Source organism: Lactuca sativa, chromosome 4 (genome assembly GCF_002870075.4).
Source record: "Lactuca sativa cultivar Salinas chromosome 4, Lsat_Salinas_v11, whole genome shotgun sequence".
Lineage (NCBI taxonomy): Eukaryota > Viridiplantae > Streptophyta > Magnoliopsida > Asterales > Asteraceae > Lactuca > Lactuca sativa.
In genome coordinates this window covers 20,068,895-20,087,186 of record NC_056626.2, presented here as the reverse complement: position 1 = coordinate 20,087,186, position 18,292 = coordinate 20,068,895, and the positions used below count along the sequence as shown (strand labels likewise).

The 18,292-nt window shown below is 32.3% G+C and overlaps 3 protein-coding genes across 5 annotated transcripts; all 3 read right to left on the bottom strand.

Annotated features, from left to right (window-relative positions):
• Window positions 1–776: 776 nt before the first annotated feature.
• Window positions 777–4,650, bottom strand: LOC111915853 (triose phosphate/phosphate translocator, chloroplastic). Of its 2 annotated transcripts, none has more exons than XM_023911489.3 (12): window positions 4,005–4,650; window positions 3,807–3,887; window positions 3,615–3,680; window positions 3,439–3,517; window positions 3,114–3,234; window positions 2,876–2,971; window positions 2,669–2,781; window positions 2,506–2,583; window positions 2,308–2,424; window positions 2,078–2,177; window positions 1,889–1,989; window positions 777–1,101 (listed from the first exon to the last, which is right to left on the bottom strand). In XM_023911489.3, the coding sequence occupies exons 1-12, from the start codon at window positions 4,286–4,288 to the stop codon at window positions 1,075–1,077; spliced, it is 1,263 nt and encodes a 420-aa protein (XP_023767257.1). In that variant the 5' UTR covers window positions 4,289–4,650; the 3' UTR covers window positions 777–1,074. The 2 variants fall into 2 exon arrangements, with proteins under 2 accessions (XP_023767257.1, XP_023767256.1); XM_023911488.2 differs by having other exon boundaries at window positions 777–1,104; window positions 4,005–4,648.
• Window positions 4,651–11,106: 6,456 nt separating this feature from the next.
• LOC111915855 (14-3-3-like protein GF14 iota) lies at window positions 11,107–13,516 on the bottom strand. Of its 2 annotated transcripts, none has more exons than XM_023911491.3 (7): window positions 13,340–13,516; window positions 12,454–12,760; window positions 12,287–12,374; window positions 12,092–12,201; window positions 11,852–12,000; window positions 11,404–11,450; window positions 11,107–11,303 (listed from the first exon to the last, which is right to left on the bottom strand). In XM_023911491.3, exons 1-7 carry the CDS (start codon window positions 13,410–13,412, stop codon window positions 11,292–11,294), a joined length of 786 nt encoding a protein of 261 aa, XP_023767259.1. In that variant the 5' UTR covers window positions 13,413–13,516; the 3' UTR covers window positions 11,107–11,291. The 2 variants fall into 2 exon arrangements, with proteins under 2 accessions (XP_023767259.1, XP_023767260.1); XM_023911492.3 differs by having other exon boundaries at window positions 11,107–11,300.
• A 689-nt stretch (window positions 13,517–14,205) lies between these two features.
• Window positions 14,206–17,853, bottom strand: LOC111915854 (probable methyltransferase PMT5). Its single transcript, XM_052770161.1, has 9 exons — window positions 17,521–17,853; window positions 16,488–17,288; window positions 16,277–16,412; window positions 15,940–16,180; window positions 15,646–15,850; window positions 15,403–15,562; window positions 14,996–15,300; window positions 14,727–14,859; window positions 14,206–14,641 (listed from the first exon to the last, which is right to left on the bottom strand). Exons 2-9 carry the CDS (start codon window positions 16,997–16,999, stop codon window positions 14,492–14,494), a joined length of 1,842 nt encoding a protein of 613 aa, XP_052626121.1. The 5' UTR covers window positions 17,000–17,288; window positions 17,521–17,853; the 3' UTR covers window positions 14,206–14,491.
• Window positions 17,854–18,292: the final 439 nt, after the last annotated feature.

Below are 18,292 nucleotides of genomic sequence, written 5' to 3'. Positions count from 1 at the left end.
GTAAAAACAAGTTACAAATTGCATTTCAGCCCCCAGAAGCTTTTTACTTACACTTCTTGCCCCAAAATTCTAGATAGGTATCTAAACTGAAAGAAGATACCCCCGCACCACTCACACTATTTTAATGTCATATATTATACGGACTTATTAAAAATAAAAATTTAATATTAATATTTAAATATTAAATATTTTATAAAATAATATTTGTATATATCATAATGTAATCTTTTGAAATATTTATAAAAAAATTAAAATTTCCTTTAGAGCATTTATGAGACTTTATTATCAAATTAATAGAATGATTCTTTTTTTTTATATGAAATTTTATTTTAAAAAATAGAAATTCTTAAAAAATAACAAGTGGAAAATAATAATTCTAAAACTCTCACAAAATTATATGTAGCAAAACTCTTGAGAATTTGACAAATGACAAAAAAAAAGCATTCATTTATTTATTAGAGAGAGTTTAAACAATTTTTATAAATCATCAAAAGTTATAATTATATGCCAACTGTATCAATTATGGTTATTTTACTTCTTCCATGTTAGTTACAAGATTGGTTGATAAAATGGTTCGAAGATAACATTTACTCTTTTTATAGTAAGCAATAACTAATTGGCTACACAATAAGAATCTTTATACATAAAAACATGTGGGAATCCTTTTGTACCAATAATTTGAAAATTTTCGTTTTAAGTTTTGAACAAACATGTGGAATAGTTCAATACACAAATTTACATGATCACTAATCCAAATAAGAAACCAAACATATTAATTTACTCAAAACCAATTCTTTTAACAATTTCATTCATTTTTTTTTAATGTGTCAATCATTCGTCCGTTTTTTCCCTTCAAGAGCTACAACTTAGAAAACCTTTTCTTTTCCCTCTTAATCTCGAACAAATTTTGCCAATTTTCAAGAATGTGGCTTATTTTCCCCTATACCATCCATCCAACTATTTAACAAATTACAACACAAAATCAAGAAATATGAAGTTTCAAAACAATTTGAATGCTTCAATCCTGGAGAAATATGACAATTTTCTGCTTAATTAGTCCGTATGCATGCACTTTTAGGATGTCTTTGCCTTCTCTGCGGTCTTCTGAACATATACACAAATTCATTGTAAGGTTTAGAGGGGGAAATGTTAACGTATTTATGAAAAAATGAGTCCAATTTCGGTTATACTTCATTGCTTATAAAATAATCAAGTGTAAAATATTAAAAGATTTAAATCATCTCCAAACCAATACACCAGTTTTTCCCCCAAATTGACAAATAAAAAAAAAATTTGTAAGATTTGGTTCAAATTATAATCCTCTACAACTCATTATACCTTTTTAACATCAAAAAAAAAAATTGTAAGATTTGGTTCAAATTCTACGTATATCTTTTTTCTTTTCTAACTTTTATAGGTTTTCAAAAGCAATCCATATATTTATTAGCTTTTTCCAAATTTGACTCGCTTCTTTTTATTAGAACGTTATAAGCAATTTAACGTACATGATATATTAATATCAAACTTAATCTATAATATAACATCACAAGCAACTAAAAATGAATAAATTAAAAGTTAAGAATCAAGTTGTATTTTGTACAAGTGAAACTTTAAAATACCATATTTGGTGTTAATATTGGGTTGGAACATGGAAATGCCTTTATCTAAAAAGAACGAGTCAAACGAGTTGAAAGATAAAAGTCTTCTAAATCAAGTTTTACAACTTCCTAAAGTGCATTATTCATGGGTCAATTAAGTAAAATTACAATATTTAGCTTTGGGTTGAAATAAAACCCGTTTCATGAATCCATGTTAGAGTTGAAGTACCCGAAACCGATTTTGGCCCCATTTTGCTACATATTGCAAAGATGAAGGTAAAGATTTATACCTTTTTCTGTTCTTCAAGGTTGGCTTTGATCAAGGAATACATTGCAACACCAGCAATGGCGATTGCAGTCCCAATTCCGGTTTGTGTTGAAATCCTATTCCCTGCAATTTGAAAATTTCAGAAAAAGAAACAAAAAATCCGGATTGTTTTTCAATCAAACATGGTGTATTTGTAATGTAGATCAATTACCAAATACAATGATGGAGAAACCAATCACGAACACACGCTTCAACACGTTTCCTACAGCGTGCGTAAGCGGCGCAACTCTCTCCAAAGTGTTGGTTGCAATCTTGACACACAAGGAAAACAAATAATTAATCACCCAAAACCCTAATAATGAAAATTGACATTCGATTTGTATATTTGTGCAAAAGACCTACACAAACACAGCCTCATCCAAATCATATGTTTTGCTTTACCTGGTTGTATAGATGATAGAACATTCCGATCCAGAACAAATCGGATACGAACTTAACCATTCCAACTTTAGCTATTGCGTCCCTAAACCCGTATTGCATCAATTTAGGTCCTTCTATCTAAAAAAAAATCAAATCCCAATTATTCTTAAATCAAGAAAAGAAGAAAGCGAGTATGAACAACATAATAAGTTATCTTACAAGTATTGCTGGCGGGAGGCAAAATAGAAGTGCGATTATCGAAATGTAAGCATACACATTCGTGCTATCCATACCTGTCTGTCAAATAAAAACCAAACGGATTTATAATTGGTTAATATTCGAGATAATTCGCTGATTATAATTAACAAAATATCGATGTTACCATGGCTTTCTTTGAATATATGCTTCTGTAAGTGAAAGAAATGTTAGAAATCATGGCGCTTGTGAATCCAAGCCAGTTGAAAGAAAGTTCGGTCAATGAGGCCATTGATACACCTAAAAGATTTATGTCATTAAATCATTAAAATTTCTACTTCTTTTCATTAAAGTTAATTAAACAAACAGATAATAGTAAAAAAATAAGATATACCTAGAACAACAGGGGCCAACGACAGCCATAGTGAAAAGGGAATCTGGTGCCCTAAAACAAACTGAGAAGCTGCAGCACTGAAGAATGGCTCCAAAGCTGTTCACAGTCATGTATACCAGTGTAATAAGTGTTATACATACTAATACTAACTAACTCGGGTTGCTAATTTACTGACTCGTTTTAACCTAGTTGACTCGCTGAAACGAGTCACCGAGTCGACTGGGTGTGTGTTTGTTACCTTTGATTGTATGTGTAAAAGACACGGCGACAGCAGCGAATGACACGTTGGACATGACGTGTCCGAGAGCATGACAAGCTGCAACCGGAGTCAGGACTCCAAGGAGATCCTTATTGATTGGCTGAAATACATAAAGATATGGTATATACATCTTTTGTTGTATGGGACTGATATGCTACTTTTACTGACAACGGTTAGGATGACATTTTAGTATTTTTCAATATTGTTTCACCTTTTTAGATGTGACAAAAAAATAATAGTTTCATTTCAGTCTCAGTCTAATACATGTCAAACACAGTATTGAAAGCAAACAGATAAAACTTACTGCACGTTTAGGAAGACCAATAGACCAACTGATGAGACAATACGTAACACCAACAAGAAGATGTACAACTGAAACAAAGCTGAAAATCAAAGAAATGAACTTTGTAATAGTGGGAGTATAAATTTTATTGATCTTTTTGGCATAATTATGGGGAAAATGATAAAAGATGAACTTACTATGGATATGGGAAGTAATTGTAGACTTTTTTGTTGAGTATGTTAAAAATAACATTTAAAAAGTACCTTCAAAATCAAATATTACAAAATCAATTAACTTGTACTAATATACTAAGTAACAAATGCAATTAAACTAGAATTATTCATTTATTCTATTTTTTTAGGACTAATAACGTACAAAAAAAAACTTACCAAGTAAAGAAAAAGAATCCCGTAACAAGAGGAGCTGGGAATCTGTCAGCGAAGCTCTTGGGAGCTTCATCTATTTTCAACCTGATGTCAATTTACAAAAATACCCTCTGTTAAACACAACAGTTTTCTATATTGTCTTTTTCTTTTTAGAAAAAGAATTATGAAATTCAAACTTCGAAGATACAAATTTTTACAAACCCCTCAGAAATCTCGATTTCCTGATCACTACCATCCGCCGCTGCTGCGGCTTTTACCACCGGAATTTGAACCGAACCCCGCCGTCGCAGGAGTTGATCCCACCCGGAAAATCTCAAATGCTTACCGGAGAACTCGGCTGGTATCTTTTCCGGCGAGTTTCTGAGCGAAAGAACAACTGGTTGACTTGTGCGTAGAGCTAAAGTAGGTGATATTCTACTTGAGAAATTGCTAAAGTTAAACGGTTTTGCATGGTGGAGAGACAAATGAGACATCATTGAAGCCATGATTTTCGTAAACAAAATTGAAAATCAAAAGCTAGGACTATTTGATTTAACCCCAGAATTGTGAAGGAAACGGAGGATCAAAAGAGGGTTTTGGAAAACGATTTATTGGACAAAAGAAGAAGAGCTGTTTGATTAAACGTTAGATTCAAGGTCGGTTATTGGGGATTTGATTAATGGCGGATATAACAGAGAGATTGAGGGTTGTTATTTGTTTGTATCAATGGAACAAATTTTTGAATGAATTTGAGAAGGAACGAGATTCTGGGGGAGTTATTTGCTTGTCGCAAAAACTTCTTTATTGTTCATCTTTTTTTAGCGATAATGACAACAAAAATCAGCCAAAGGAGAATTTTGTATGAATCTACTAAAGTAGGGTGTTAATACAATAAAATTATATAATTATTAATTATAATAGCAGCAACTTTATTTTTATATAAATAAATCAATCTAGATGTTTCTTTTCTTTGAAATTTATGAAAGGAACTGTTTATATAGTTGTACAGATTTCAAAAGATTTTAGTTCGTTAACTTCTAAAACAAAATCGTTTGAAAATAAAAAAAAATTAAATTTCTTATTTTAAAACAAAACTTCATAATCCAAATTCTATTTGAGTTATCTTCTAACGATATTTTTTATGCAAATTTATATATTTTAAACACGTCTATTAAATAAAAGCTATATATTCGAGATTCCAATACCAGTTATTTTTTTAAACACACCCCGTTTTTTTTTTTTTTTTTTTTTTTTTTTTTTTTTTTTTTTTTTTTGGAAACTGACGTACTTAGAGCCTAAAACAAGACGCCAAGAAACATGCTTAGGAGGTGACATGGTGTTTATATATTTTTATATTTAATATTTATTTCCACACAATATAGGAATTCTATAATTACATATTCATTTAATGAAGTTCTCCTTGGCTGATCCCAAAGAGCAATCTTTACTTGAGTAGAACTTATAATTGAATTTAATAGACAATATCCCGCCATTATTTATGTTAATAATTGACAAATAAATAATCATAATATTTGTGAAAAGGCAAAGATGCTCTTAATTTTAATTGATCTATCAAGCAAGACACGCCACATTACACGCTTGTAATAGTTATATCTCATATAACACATTGATTTATTAGAAAAATAACTATCATAAAGTTTTCGAAATACCTAATATATAGTCATTAAAACAATATTAAATATCTAATATTACATAAGAAAGTACAATATAATCAAATCATAAATATTACCAAATAAAATTGCTATTGACCCTTTTTCAACCTAAATCCTAACATGAGATGGAGCCAAACAAGTATCAAAGTTCACTTTCAAAAAATATATAAAATTATTAAACCACTTGCATGTGTTTTTCTTGTTACATACTTAAAATAACTTTTATTAATAACTTGTTTTTACTCAAAATTACATTAATTACATCGTTTGTATAACTCTAGTATGATTAATCAGAACCAGACTTCTACTAACGCCACTAGACCAATAGAAGAACAATATAAGGAAATAATATTGTGATGAATTAGGTTGGATATTGTAATTCACTAAGGGGGTGTTTGGTAGGACATGATGTAGGTGCGAATGGAATGACTAATTAAGAGGGAATGAAAAATTGTATGCTTGGTTTGTTTAGGGAAAAGAATCATCCATTCAAGATGGAATGGGAATGTGGGGTTTTCATTCATTAGAGTTTTTATTTATTTATTTATTTTTCCAATGAGAATATCTACCAATTTTTGCCCTCAATCTCCATTAAGATCGGAAGAAATGATTTCGTGTATCGTTTAAAATTAGCAGGCGTAATCTCCATTCTATCAACTCAATCCTTATTGCTCCAAAAGAGCATCAACAACAAATGCACTTGTGTGTTTTCTTACCGAGCTTTTCTTTTTCTATGCTCTAAAAACAAATGAAGTTGGTTAATTTTGAAAAATTGAAATTTTAAATAACCTAATCGTGTATTGGATTCTAATTGATCAAATATGCTTTTAACTTTCACATTTTTATTTCTATCGTATACTCCCATTGTCAAATAAAATAACCTTGCAATTGTTGATCATACACCACTTCAAAGTATTTGATAGTAACCATTAATTATGGGTGTCAAACTTTAATTAACATTTTTTTTTCATTGAATTCATTTTTCATTCCCCCCTCTTCTATTTTTGCTATTTGGATAGTAGCCTGTAAATTGCATGCCCCTACCTTTGACCAGATTGGTTGAATGCTTCTAACATCATTATTTTTTTTTTTGCTTCCATTTATGTTTTATGAGATGCAAAACAGGCCACCAATAAATTTTGAATTCTATAAATTTTGTGTTGTAGGTGTATTTTTGTTGGTATTTTCTTTTCATTCCTTTCTCTTTTTGTACATACAAAATCATATGGATAAATGATTCATTTCATTCATTAACCAAGCATGACAATAGAATGTTAATGAACCATTCCATTACCTTGTCTTTTTCATTATTTGTACATTACATAACTTTGTTATAGATAGAACCTATTCGAATTATTAATTTGTTAATTAATTGTGTAGTTAAAAGATAGGAAAACACAGTTACCTAATTGTTATTTCATAGTAGTAAACATTTGGCTTCTTCCAACAAATAACGTTTAAAATAGAAAATAGAAAATAGAAAATAAAGTTATAAAGTAGATGTAGTGGAAGTCAACGGCTACACGACTACGCTTATGGGATGTGAAGATTTCATAGGCCAAATTATGCATGGGCGCGACCTGCGGATATGAATGCAACACCGTAAACTCGGGCTCGTGTAACCCTCATTTTTGCTAAACTTGACAGTTTTGGCCCTTGGTTTGAAATTTTCTAGTCGATGCATTTATTGTGCAATTAATGACATTAATTGGCACAATCAATTCCTTAATGACGAATTGATTTCTTGTTGTTACATGAGCCAGTATAAAACAGGGGCAGAAGCAAGATTTCACAGTGCACAATAATAGAAAAAATAAAAAATTTAAAAATTTTCGAAAATTTTTCCACTACAGCTGGAAAAGTGAGGGTTGCATGTGTCACCGGTGACCCCCCTAAATTTTCCCCTGGTATAAAAATGGACCACTACCGCTTCATTTGATACACATATGTAATACTCATCTTCTTCTATATCTCATCTTCTTTGTAACTACTCCCTCATTCGACACATAGATGCAAATAATCATCTTCTTCCTTATTTTCTTTGTAACTATTTCCTCATTTGATACACGAAAGATCATGAGATATAGAAGGTGAGAGAAAAGAACACACATGGACAATGTTAGTAGCAAAATGTACAATGTATACTTCTTTGGTAAAATAAAAGTTAAAAATAATTTTTGAAGCGTAAGTAAATAAAATCTTAGCAACTTATGTTTAGAAATTTTAAGGTAGCGAAGCATAATGTTAAAGTCATAAAGTAGCATTGTCTAACACAAGTAAAATCAAAGCATTTAAATGTTGTTGTCCCTGAGTTCAGTGATCACAATTTTGTTCTTTGAGTCAAGAACCTACCCTTCATTGCAATCAAAGAGAACTTTGTAACCATCATCACAAAGTTGATTGATGGAGATAAGATTGCTTTTCAGGCCCTTGACATTGAACACATTCTTCAGCTTTAACATTCTTCACTCAAATGTTCCAACGCCCATGACCGCTCCTTCATTATTGTCACCAAAAACCACAACCGAACCATCTTTCTCCATAAAATTTATGAAGAGGGACTTGAGATCGGTCATGTGTCTTAAGCACCCACTGTCAAGGAACCAAGTATGTTCTAGATTCTGACTCAATTCTTGGACAGCTTGAGAGGTATCAGCATTACACATGTTGAGATCACCATCAGGGGAGTCTTTGATAAGAGCTATGAGACCCTTAACATTTAGCCCTTCATCTTCAGATGTCTCCTCTTCTTCCACCATTCCTCATGATCCTCTTGCTTTGCAATGAATGCTTTTGGAAGAGAGATATTCTCTTTCTTCATATGGGCCAACTGCTTCTTGTACAAGACTTCATAACTCTCTTGGTTGTGAGCTTCTTTATTCTCTTTGTTGTCTTTGGCAAAATGGTCAGGGCTTCCACAATTAAAACAGTTACCCGAGTTTCTTTTCTCTGAAGTATATCTCCTTGCTGAACTACCTCCCTTAAACTAAGCTCTTTGGACTCCATTTGATATGCTTTCTTCATACCGTTTGACAATAAGCACAGCGTTGGCAATAAGTTCATCGGTAATTTCTTCACTACTCGCTTCACCCTGATCAGAGTCGTTTGAGTCGCTGATGAGATTCATTGCGTCCTTCCGAGAAACCAAAGCTACAGACTTTTCTTTTCCTGGGTCCTTCATGATGTCTTTACGAAGGTAATTTCTTAGATTTCCAAACATGGAGTTGAGATCCATGAGATTAGTCTTCTCAATGTTTTTAAGAATATCAACGTGATGTTCCCAGCTTTTTCCAAAGGAATCCAATAATTTTAAAACTAACTAAGAAGAATGTTTGATGACTCCCAACCTGTGTACATCATTCACTAAATAATTAAACATGTTAAATGTTTGAGTTAGAGATTCACCTAACTGAGCAAAAAAAATGCTCATATCTCTGATTGAGGTTGTTTATGGTCGTAGCTTGAACTTCTATAGTGCCTTCATAAGCCACCGTCATTGTCTCCATCATCTCTTGAGCTGATTCACAGTTCTGAACTAAAAGATACACATGGTAGGGAAGAGAGTTTCATATGGTTGCCCTAGCTTTCACATCAAGACCGAGAAGCCTCCTGTCATTATTGTCATAACTAGTCTTTGGCTTTTGCTTCAAGGGACCAACATGAGCGTTGTTAACCATAGGTTGATACACAGGAACATGGTGACCCTTCTCAACAATGTTAAGCATCTCATAATCCATGGTTTCAAGAAAAACCATAGTCTTAGTTTTCCAAATGGTAAAATTTTGCTCATCGAGGGGGGGGGGGATCTTATTGAGAGCATACTATTTGGGATTGTAAGAGGTCGACATAATTATTTGAGTGTATCAAAAACCTACTCTGATACCAATTGAAGGTTTGTATCGATTGGATACACTTCAAGTATAATCAACAAAGAACAAACTAACTAAACAAAGTTTAAACAGAAAAATAAAGAACACGAATAATCATAAATATGTCTTTCACCAAGAAATGGGTGTTCTCACCAAGAAACGAAGGTCACAAAGACATATATATATATATATATATATATATATATATATATATATATATATATATATATATACAAACAAAAATATATATTATAATAAATCCCTTCAATCAAGGGATTGTATCTAGTCTATAATAAGAACTGATCCTTATCACCAAGATATTGGATTTGTTATCTATTCTATACATATTCGTATAGGTGTCTAATATACAAATATTACATAAAATCATTAACTTCAAGCTCTAAGGTCTTGAGGCACTGGCGCTGGTGTTGACGCTGATGCTAACACTGGTGGTCAGTGTATAAAGTGTATGACTCATCAGACCATAAGGTGTAACCTTACAGGTTGTTCGATTCAGAAACAAAGCCCATAACTAGTAGATTTGTAGTAATGTAATTTTTTAATGAAATTTTATTAGTTTTAAATATTTACATATTTTAAATAATTTTTTTTTAATGTGGAATGGAAAAGTTTCATTCTTTGTGTTTAGAGTTTCGAGAGAGATGAAACCGAAATCAAAAATTGAAATGGCCTATGTGGCATCAAGGTTAGGAGATTTTGGATGCATGAACTTTCACCAGCGTAACATCTTAATTTCTAGATTTTCGTATATGATGTGCAACATTTGGCAGGTAATATTAGAATAAAATGATATATTTTGATATATATTTAAAAACTAGAGTAAATTACACGAATGGTCCCTATGGTTAGTGTAATTTAAACATTTGGTCCCTAATTTTTTTTTTTAACTCGAAAGATTCCTATTGTTTGTTTTTGTTACACGTTTGGTCCCTATCTTACCTAAAAAGACTATTTTGGCATTGATTTTTTAATTTATATCAAATAAACACACCCCCAAACCCCCATCACCTTGCCTTACCATCCCACCATTTTTTTCTATTTAAATAATAGTTTTTTTAGGTAAGACAGGGACCAAGTACGTAACAAAAACAAACAGTAGGGACCAAGTGAGTTAAAAAAAAAAATTAGAAACCAAGCGCGCAAATTACCCCAAACCATAGAGAGACTATTCGTGTAATTTACTCTAAAAACTAACATACAACCACTTCTAAAAACAGTATATCAAAGAACGTTATGTACATGTTAAGTATTTATACCAAAGAACGTTACGTACATGTTAAGTATTTAGCTTCTTGCTTCTGAATTGTTGATAAATTTGAAAAAAAAAAAAATCAAATTTATATCAAAGAACGTTATTTACAGATTGGAAGCAAATCTTGGATCGATTTGAAAAATGTCTTTCAGCTTGGAAAATTAAACTTTATTGGTGGTCGTCAGATGCTTTTAAAGTAAGTTCTTGGGTTGCTTGGTATTTTTTATATGTCAATTTTTAAGATGCCAAACAAGTTAATATGTTGTTGGAATCTATGAGGGCTCGGTTTTTTTGTGATGCAGAGCAAGACCAAAGAAAGATTTAGTGGGTCAAGTGGGACTTGGTGTTAGCTTGTGATCAGAAAGGTGGTCTTGACATAGGTAGTCTTCTAGTCTTCAAGGTTTTAATTTGGCTTTGTTGCAAAAGTGGCGATGCACATTTATATTCTGATTTCTATTTGTATGCATGCACATAAATAAATAAATAATGATACGTAAAAACAAAAGAAATTAACAAGAAAGAAATAAAATTGGAAAAATATGGCATAAAAGAACATCAATGTGCATAGTTCAACGAGACTAAACTTAAAAGAAGTTAACCAAAAAGCATCTGATTCCCGTTCTAAAAAATAGCAAGAGACTTTGCAAGAAGCAAAACTTGTTAATACTTCAAAGCCTTACCAGCCTGGTTTTCATCACTGCTTCTGCTACAAAACAGTTCAATTTTTAATATTTTAATTTATACACAAACTTTAATTTTAAAAAAAAAATACTCATTATTAACGCTATTGCTAAATGCTAACTAACCTCTGGTTCAGCTGATTTTGCCTCTTCACCTTTCGGATTCTCCTCTCCTGTAAAAAGAAAATATGTCAACTCTTTTATCCATAATGTTTATAAAACACAGCATTTCCTTTTTTGACATAACTTCAATCCAAGATTACCTTCTTTTTTATCATTACTATGTGTTTGTTGATGCATACACTTAGGAGTTTTTTTATTTTTCTTTTCCATTAAGTCATGTATATGCATAGTGGCTGAATAGGTAATGATGTCTGTTTAAAAGACCATTTTACCCTTACATTCCAAACACAACTTTAACAGTAGTTTGGAAGGGGAAAAATGTAGTGTCTTATCCCCTTAGACCCATGAGGTTACACATTGTAGAAGGGTAATTTGGATAATATTAAAACATTTCCATTGATAACTTCATTGTCTTTTAGGGTATAAAGCATATTAGAAGGGTAAGGAATACCTCCATCCTCAGGCAAATCAGAAGTCCAAAGAGTGAGATTATCTCTCAAAAGCTGCATGATCAAGGTGCTGTCTTTGTATGATTCCTCACTCAAAGTGTCCAACTCAGAAATCGCCTCATCAAAAGCTTGTTTAGCCAATTGGCATGCCCTGTAATTTCATCATATAAAACACTTTAATTTCATACACCATATGCAAATTTCACATAAAGTGAAAAAGAAAAAAAAACATTTGATTTTACTTTTCAGGAGAATTCATAATTTCATAGTAGAACACTGAGAAATTGAGAGCCAAGCCAAGACGAATTGGGTGGGTTGAAGGGAGCTCTTTATTTGCAGACTCGGAAGCAGCCTAAAATGGAAAATTAATAACCAAAAACGTTTGCATAAAGAACAAAAAAAGAAATTATTGCGATTATAAATACAAAAAGACATGCCTCATAGCCCTTCAATGATTGGTCTGCAGCTTCCTTTCTTTCTTCATCTGTCTTAAACTCAGCAAGGTAACGGAAGTAGTCGCCTTTCCTGTATTGGTATGAATCAAAACACAATAAAAATGAGATTTTTTTTCAAGAAAGAAAGAATAGTAATAAACATGACTTACATTTTGTAGTAAAAAACAGTAGCTTCTCCTGAGCCTGAAGATGGTACAAGATGTTTGTCAATGATAGCAAGAATGTCCTTGCAGATCTTGGCAAGTTCATCTTCAACCTTTTTGCGATAACCCTTGATCAGATTGACATAGCTCTCGTTTCCTTTTGATTCCTCTTTCTGTTCAATTGATGACATGATACGCCATGAGGCTCTTCTTGCTCCAATCACATTCTTGTATCCTACTGAAAGAAGGTTGCGCTCTTCCACAGTAAGTTCAACATCAAGTTTGGCTACATTCTTCATACTTTCAACCATTTCTGCAATTTCAAGTGAAAATTATGACAAGGATAACTTTAGCATTTAAACAATTGTGAGATCAGGGATGATCCACGTATAATTAAGACTAAATATACATTAGCCACCCCTACTTACGAGTTTTATTTGACAACAAACCAATAAATTTAATAGAACAGAAATCTAAAATTTCCTCTCAACTGTGAGCTATAGCATTGTTATGTTATTTTGCAACTATGTAAATTCGAAAAATCAGATGAACATTAAATCCACCGTCGTGGCGTAGAATAACTACATACAGAAAACCACAATTTTAGCGATGAAAAAGGCACGTACTAACGTGATCGAAAATTACATTGTAAGTTATAAGATTCTTCCAATTTGTGACAAAAAATCATGTAAATAATCAAAACAAATAGATCAAACATGCATCCATTTATTTTACGCCATATTCACGATTAAATTCAATTATACACTCCAAAGAGAACAGAGACACGAATCAAAACGAAATTTAGAACCGATCTAACAACAGAGGAATATCACGCAAATGTACAATGTTGAAACGCAAAAACAGATACAAAATCAAGAGATGAAGGTGATACCATCGTAACGCTCGGCTTGTTCAGCGAGCTTAGCCAAATAAACATGATTTTCTCTCTCCTTTTCGTTCGACATAGTCCTGATTGAGTGATTCACCAAATAGAACCGATCGATTGAGTTTGAATGACGAGAAAAATTCCTTTGCGATCACCGGGGAAGTCCAGAAAGGGGAGAGAAATGGAAGGGGGCGGGTTTATAAAGGGGTGATTAAAAATCGGGCAAGTTAGGAGGACGTAAGACTGAATCTCAACCGTTGGATTGAGTTTGAAAAATGGGATACAATCGCGCGCACTTCGTATTTATTTTTGGGTTTTGGATTCTATTGGATCCGCCCGAGACCCGTATCTTCTATGTTTATACTTGATATAATACAATCTACAAGATTGTGTATGTTTGATAATTTTAAATATATTTTGAATGATGATTCTCAATCTTTTGAGAACCTACTTTTTATTAAAAAAAATTAATTTTAATCTAATGATTTTTATAGATAATATATAACCAAAACCAACCCGTTTTATTTATAAATAGTACAAAATTAGTACATTTAGGTTTATATATAGGACATGAAACTGCCAATTAGGGATAGCTTTTAGCATGATCATTTAAAGGACGTAAGTAAGATTCTTTCCATACAAAAATCAATTTTCCATTTATTTAATAACTTATTATTTATCAACTTTTTAAAAAAAAACTTATTATTTATCAAGTAGTTAAGATAAAATTGAGTCAAAAGCCTATTATATAGTCGATTTACATGACAATAAAATTTGATTTTTGGATCTAGCAGCCATATATATTAAGAAACAAAAATGCAACATTGTAAAGTTGTAATCTATTTCACACATTAGGTGACTGGGGACACCTATTTTCTCAAGATAATATGTTGGATATGGTAATGTAGTTTCAATTACAAAGTGGAACAAAAAAAAAAATTACAGAAATGCAAAAGAAAAAAAAAAACATGGTAACAAAACTTTCTCTAATCTACATCTTACAATTCGTGTTTCCTTATATCTCAATCTTCCTTTCCTTTTTCATCGACTAATACAACCCAATTACAATTGACGAATTTCTTGCATCATCTATGCATGCATGTATGCACGTATATAGGGATTTATAAAAACCTTCACTTGTGAAAAAAAAGACTCAACTCATTTTCTTACAAATGGCTTTTGACAAACAAGTAGCCTTTGTTCACTACCGTTTTCAAGATCAATTACCCTTGCTTCCCATCGTATTTGTGTAGCAATCATTCGCGCATCCTCTATAGGCCCCACCTTATCCGAAAGCACAACCCAACCCTATATAATAAAAATATCAAAATCATTTGAGCCTTCTTACATTAAGTATTTCGGATATTTGACTAATAATCAAACAAAACAGTACCTCAGGGCGTAAAATACGATCAACCTCCAAAAGTAGAGTCTTCAAGCTACACCCCTCTAAAATTAGATTTGAAAGGAGCCCATTTGCATGAACCATGTCATATGTCCGTGGGTATGTTGGGAAAGGTTCACACCTATATATTTCCAAATAAGTAGAATTACATTTTTGGTCCCTAAGTGTAGATGAGTTTTGCAATTTTGATCCCAAAAATGTAATTGGCTCTGATTCTTATTTTGGCAAATTAGTTAATGATATTAAATATTATTTACCAGTCATGCAAAATGCCAGCGAATCCCTGATGAAGTATGAGTGGGAGGGTGTTACGAGTCCTAGTGGGGACCACATTCATCACCCAAACTGACTTTCCTGCTTCTAAAAATGCAGCATTTAGACCTCCATAAAGGGCATTCATGTCCATAACATTTCGTATCATATTGTATGGAGGTAATGGATCTTCATCACCAGGTCTTTTTGGATGATCAGAAAAGATTAAAGGCGTGAGTAAAGACCAATAATTTCTCAAAGCTAACCTTGATGACTCAAAGTCCTCATAAAATTCATACTGCTCAACTTCTGTCAAAATAAACAGTTTCACTGTTAGTCAAATACCAAATATACCTCCCCAATTTGAACACAAATAAAGAAAGGAATCCATCAAAAATAAACAATACTTTCCATGAATTTGAAGTTCAGCTGAGGTTATTTGAAAACTTGAAGACCTATTTTGAATAGGAACCCATCTTTTGCTTTCAGTCCCTCCTATACAAGATGAAAGTGGCTGATAATATGACTGTATGTCATGTTCTTCTTTACATGGTGGAATCACACCCGGCTTGCTGCAATATAAAACCAAATAAATATAAATATTACTTCAAATTTTCCTTCATCTTTACATGAAATACCAAAACTAGCCTCTCACCCGGATGAGTAGCATTGGGCATCATTAGTTTTCTGCCATATAAAAGTTTCCTCTTGTTGAGCTATAAATGTCCAGCAAATCTTTTGAGTAAATTCCTCAATAGGACTATCCATGCTTCCCTTTTTTGTACTTAATGAACTTCCATGTAAAACAAAGTAGCCTCCAGGATTAAGAATCCGATCAACTTCAATAAGAAATATCCCATCTGATTTATAAAAATATATCATTAGATACCAAGAAAAAAAAATACTCTTTACACAAAATAATAATAAAAAAAAAAAAAAAAGAACTTGCCTTTTTTGTCCCATAGGATACCACATTCTGCACAATGAACCATGTCATATGACAATGAAGGAAAGGGAAGTTTTCTTGAAATGAAGTTGCCAATAATTGCTGGAAGACCTCTTTCAAGAGATAACTGAACTTGACTACCAGTCAACTCATATGCAGCCATACAAACAGCCATGAGCTTTAATGATAATAAATGAGCCCCAAAGCTACCAAACCCACATCCAATATCTAGTACATTGCGTACCTATTAATATAAAGAGATCATTTAAATTTATTAGATACAAAGTGAAATGATAATGTATGATGATAAGAACAATTACTTTATTATGTTGGTACTTACCCCAGCTTGAAGAAATTCAACATCACTAGTTAATCCTATCATTTCTGCAACTTGGTGAGAGTATTCTTTGACTCCATCAAAGATCAGACCATCATCTGAGTGGAAAGAAATCTGATTTTCTTCAAGCAACATTAACCTTAAAAAAAGGGAAAAGGGTCAATGGGGAGCGAATAATACAAAACTAAATGAACAAACATATGAAATTAATTACCTTTTTGTCATACTCCCAGAAGAAAGAAATTGGTCTTTTGTAATCTTGACATTTGCATTCCATATTACATCTCTGCCAACTGGCCAACTCAGAGGAGTTTTATAGTCTCTTGGAGGGCGAACCAAACAGTAATCTTGGTATTGTGATAGTTCACAATGTCGATCAAATTCTTCACCATCTGTAAACCCTAGTTGAAGATTTGCAGAAACATTATAACAAGGAACATAATGTTCTCTTTCCCTGCCACAAAGGCTAATCTCCTTCAGATTATTATTCCCTGAAGATAAACTTTTTAGCTCCAAATAATCACTTGCTGCTTGTTCCTTTAGTCTTCTGTAGTTTATATAAATGTCTGATTTTATGCTCAAGGTGACAGAGTCAAAGGAGGTGGAAGTAGATGAACGTAGCAAAACAATAAGTGCAAGAACACTAAAAAGACATAGAAGTAGCCAAGTCCATGGTGGTCTAGGGCCAAAAATTAAAGAAAGTTTATGGAATATAGGTCGTCTCATGTTGAATTGGTGTATCCTGCTTCCACTTATGGTTTAAATACCACTATCATGAAGAAAACAGTGTAATACGCCTATTGTATTCCGAATTTATTTGTCTATTTGAAATCAATCTCTTTGGAATCACGTGATCATGACATCGTGTCACAGAACCGGTGAAATTGCCATAAAAAGGTACGCAATCGATTTAAATGCAGTAGATCAAGTAAACAATCACCCTCAGATTTCCTAAATCCAGATACAAACTCTTTCCAATTCAAGTAACTGCCAGCAGAAATAACTTCAGATCAACCTGAAATTGTCATCCAAAATGCAAATTACAACTTAAAATCCACATCAACGGACAAAATAGGACACGATATTATATAATTGGTATCACATTCGTCACAAAATCGAGACAGATCTGATGCGTACCAGTCACTAGAACTCACGGAATGTAGCAAAGAACTTGCACATCAATCATAAAACAGTTGAACACAAACTGAAAATAACCACCATATTTACTAGGGTTTGGGGCAAATTACCAGTTCGTTAAGCGAAGAATGCAGTGCAAGCGTAGATTCAACTCATACGAAAGCTGGACAACAGCAACAGCAACAGCTCTAATTCGCCATTGACAACAAGAAAAGGTGAGTGACAGCGGTTAATTCATTCCCTTTTGCTACTCAGATTATATAGTATTGTGCGAAATAGGATTTAAAAATTAGGAACAGATCGATCCAAATGGCTCAAAGATTAAGAACAAAAAGGGGAATTGGATTAATAATTGTAAAGAATTATAATTATAAATAAATAAATAAATAAAAACAAATTGTAATGAAAGTGTTTGGGGGAATAATTGTGCATGACTGCCTTTGCACTTTTCCTCCTTCATTGTGTGGTGTGTCATTTGTATGTATTATTTTATTTAGTAAAATGTCAGATTTATCCTCACTAGGCTTTTGTAAGTTGAAATCATAGCTTCATAGGATGGAGGATATTTGGGGGGGTTTTTCAGACTTTTCCACTCTCCCATCATTCACCATAAATAGTATTAATAAATTGAAATTTATATTCTTATTTATATATGTTATATAATAAAAAGATTGGCCTACCATACTAAACAAATACACGATAACTTTATGATTTTATCAATTAATAAAATATCTGTTTTTATTATTTTATACGGGAAATTCTATTATTTATATTATTTTATGTAAAATTTGAATAAAATGATAAGTTATTATTACATTTTAAAGAAAACATGCCCATATATAATAAAAATATCTTGAAAGTTTTTACGGTCAGCCCATAAAA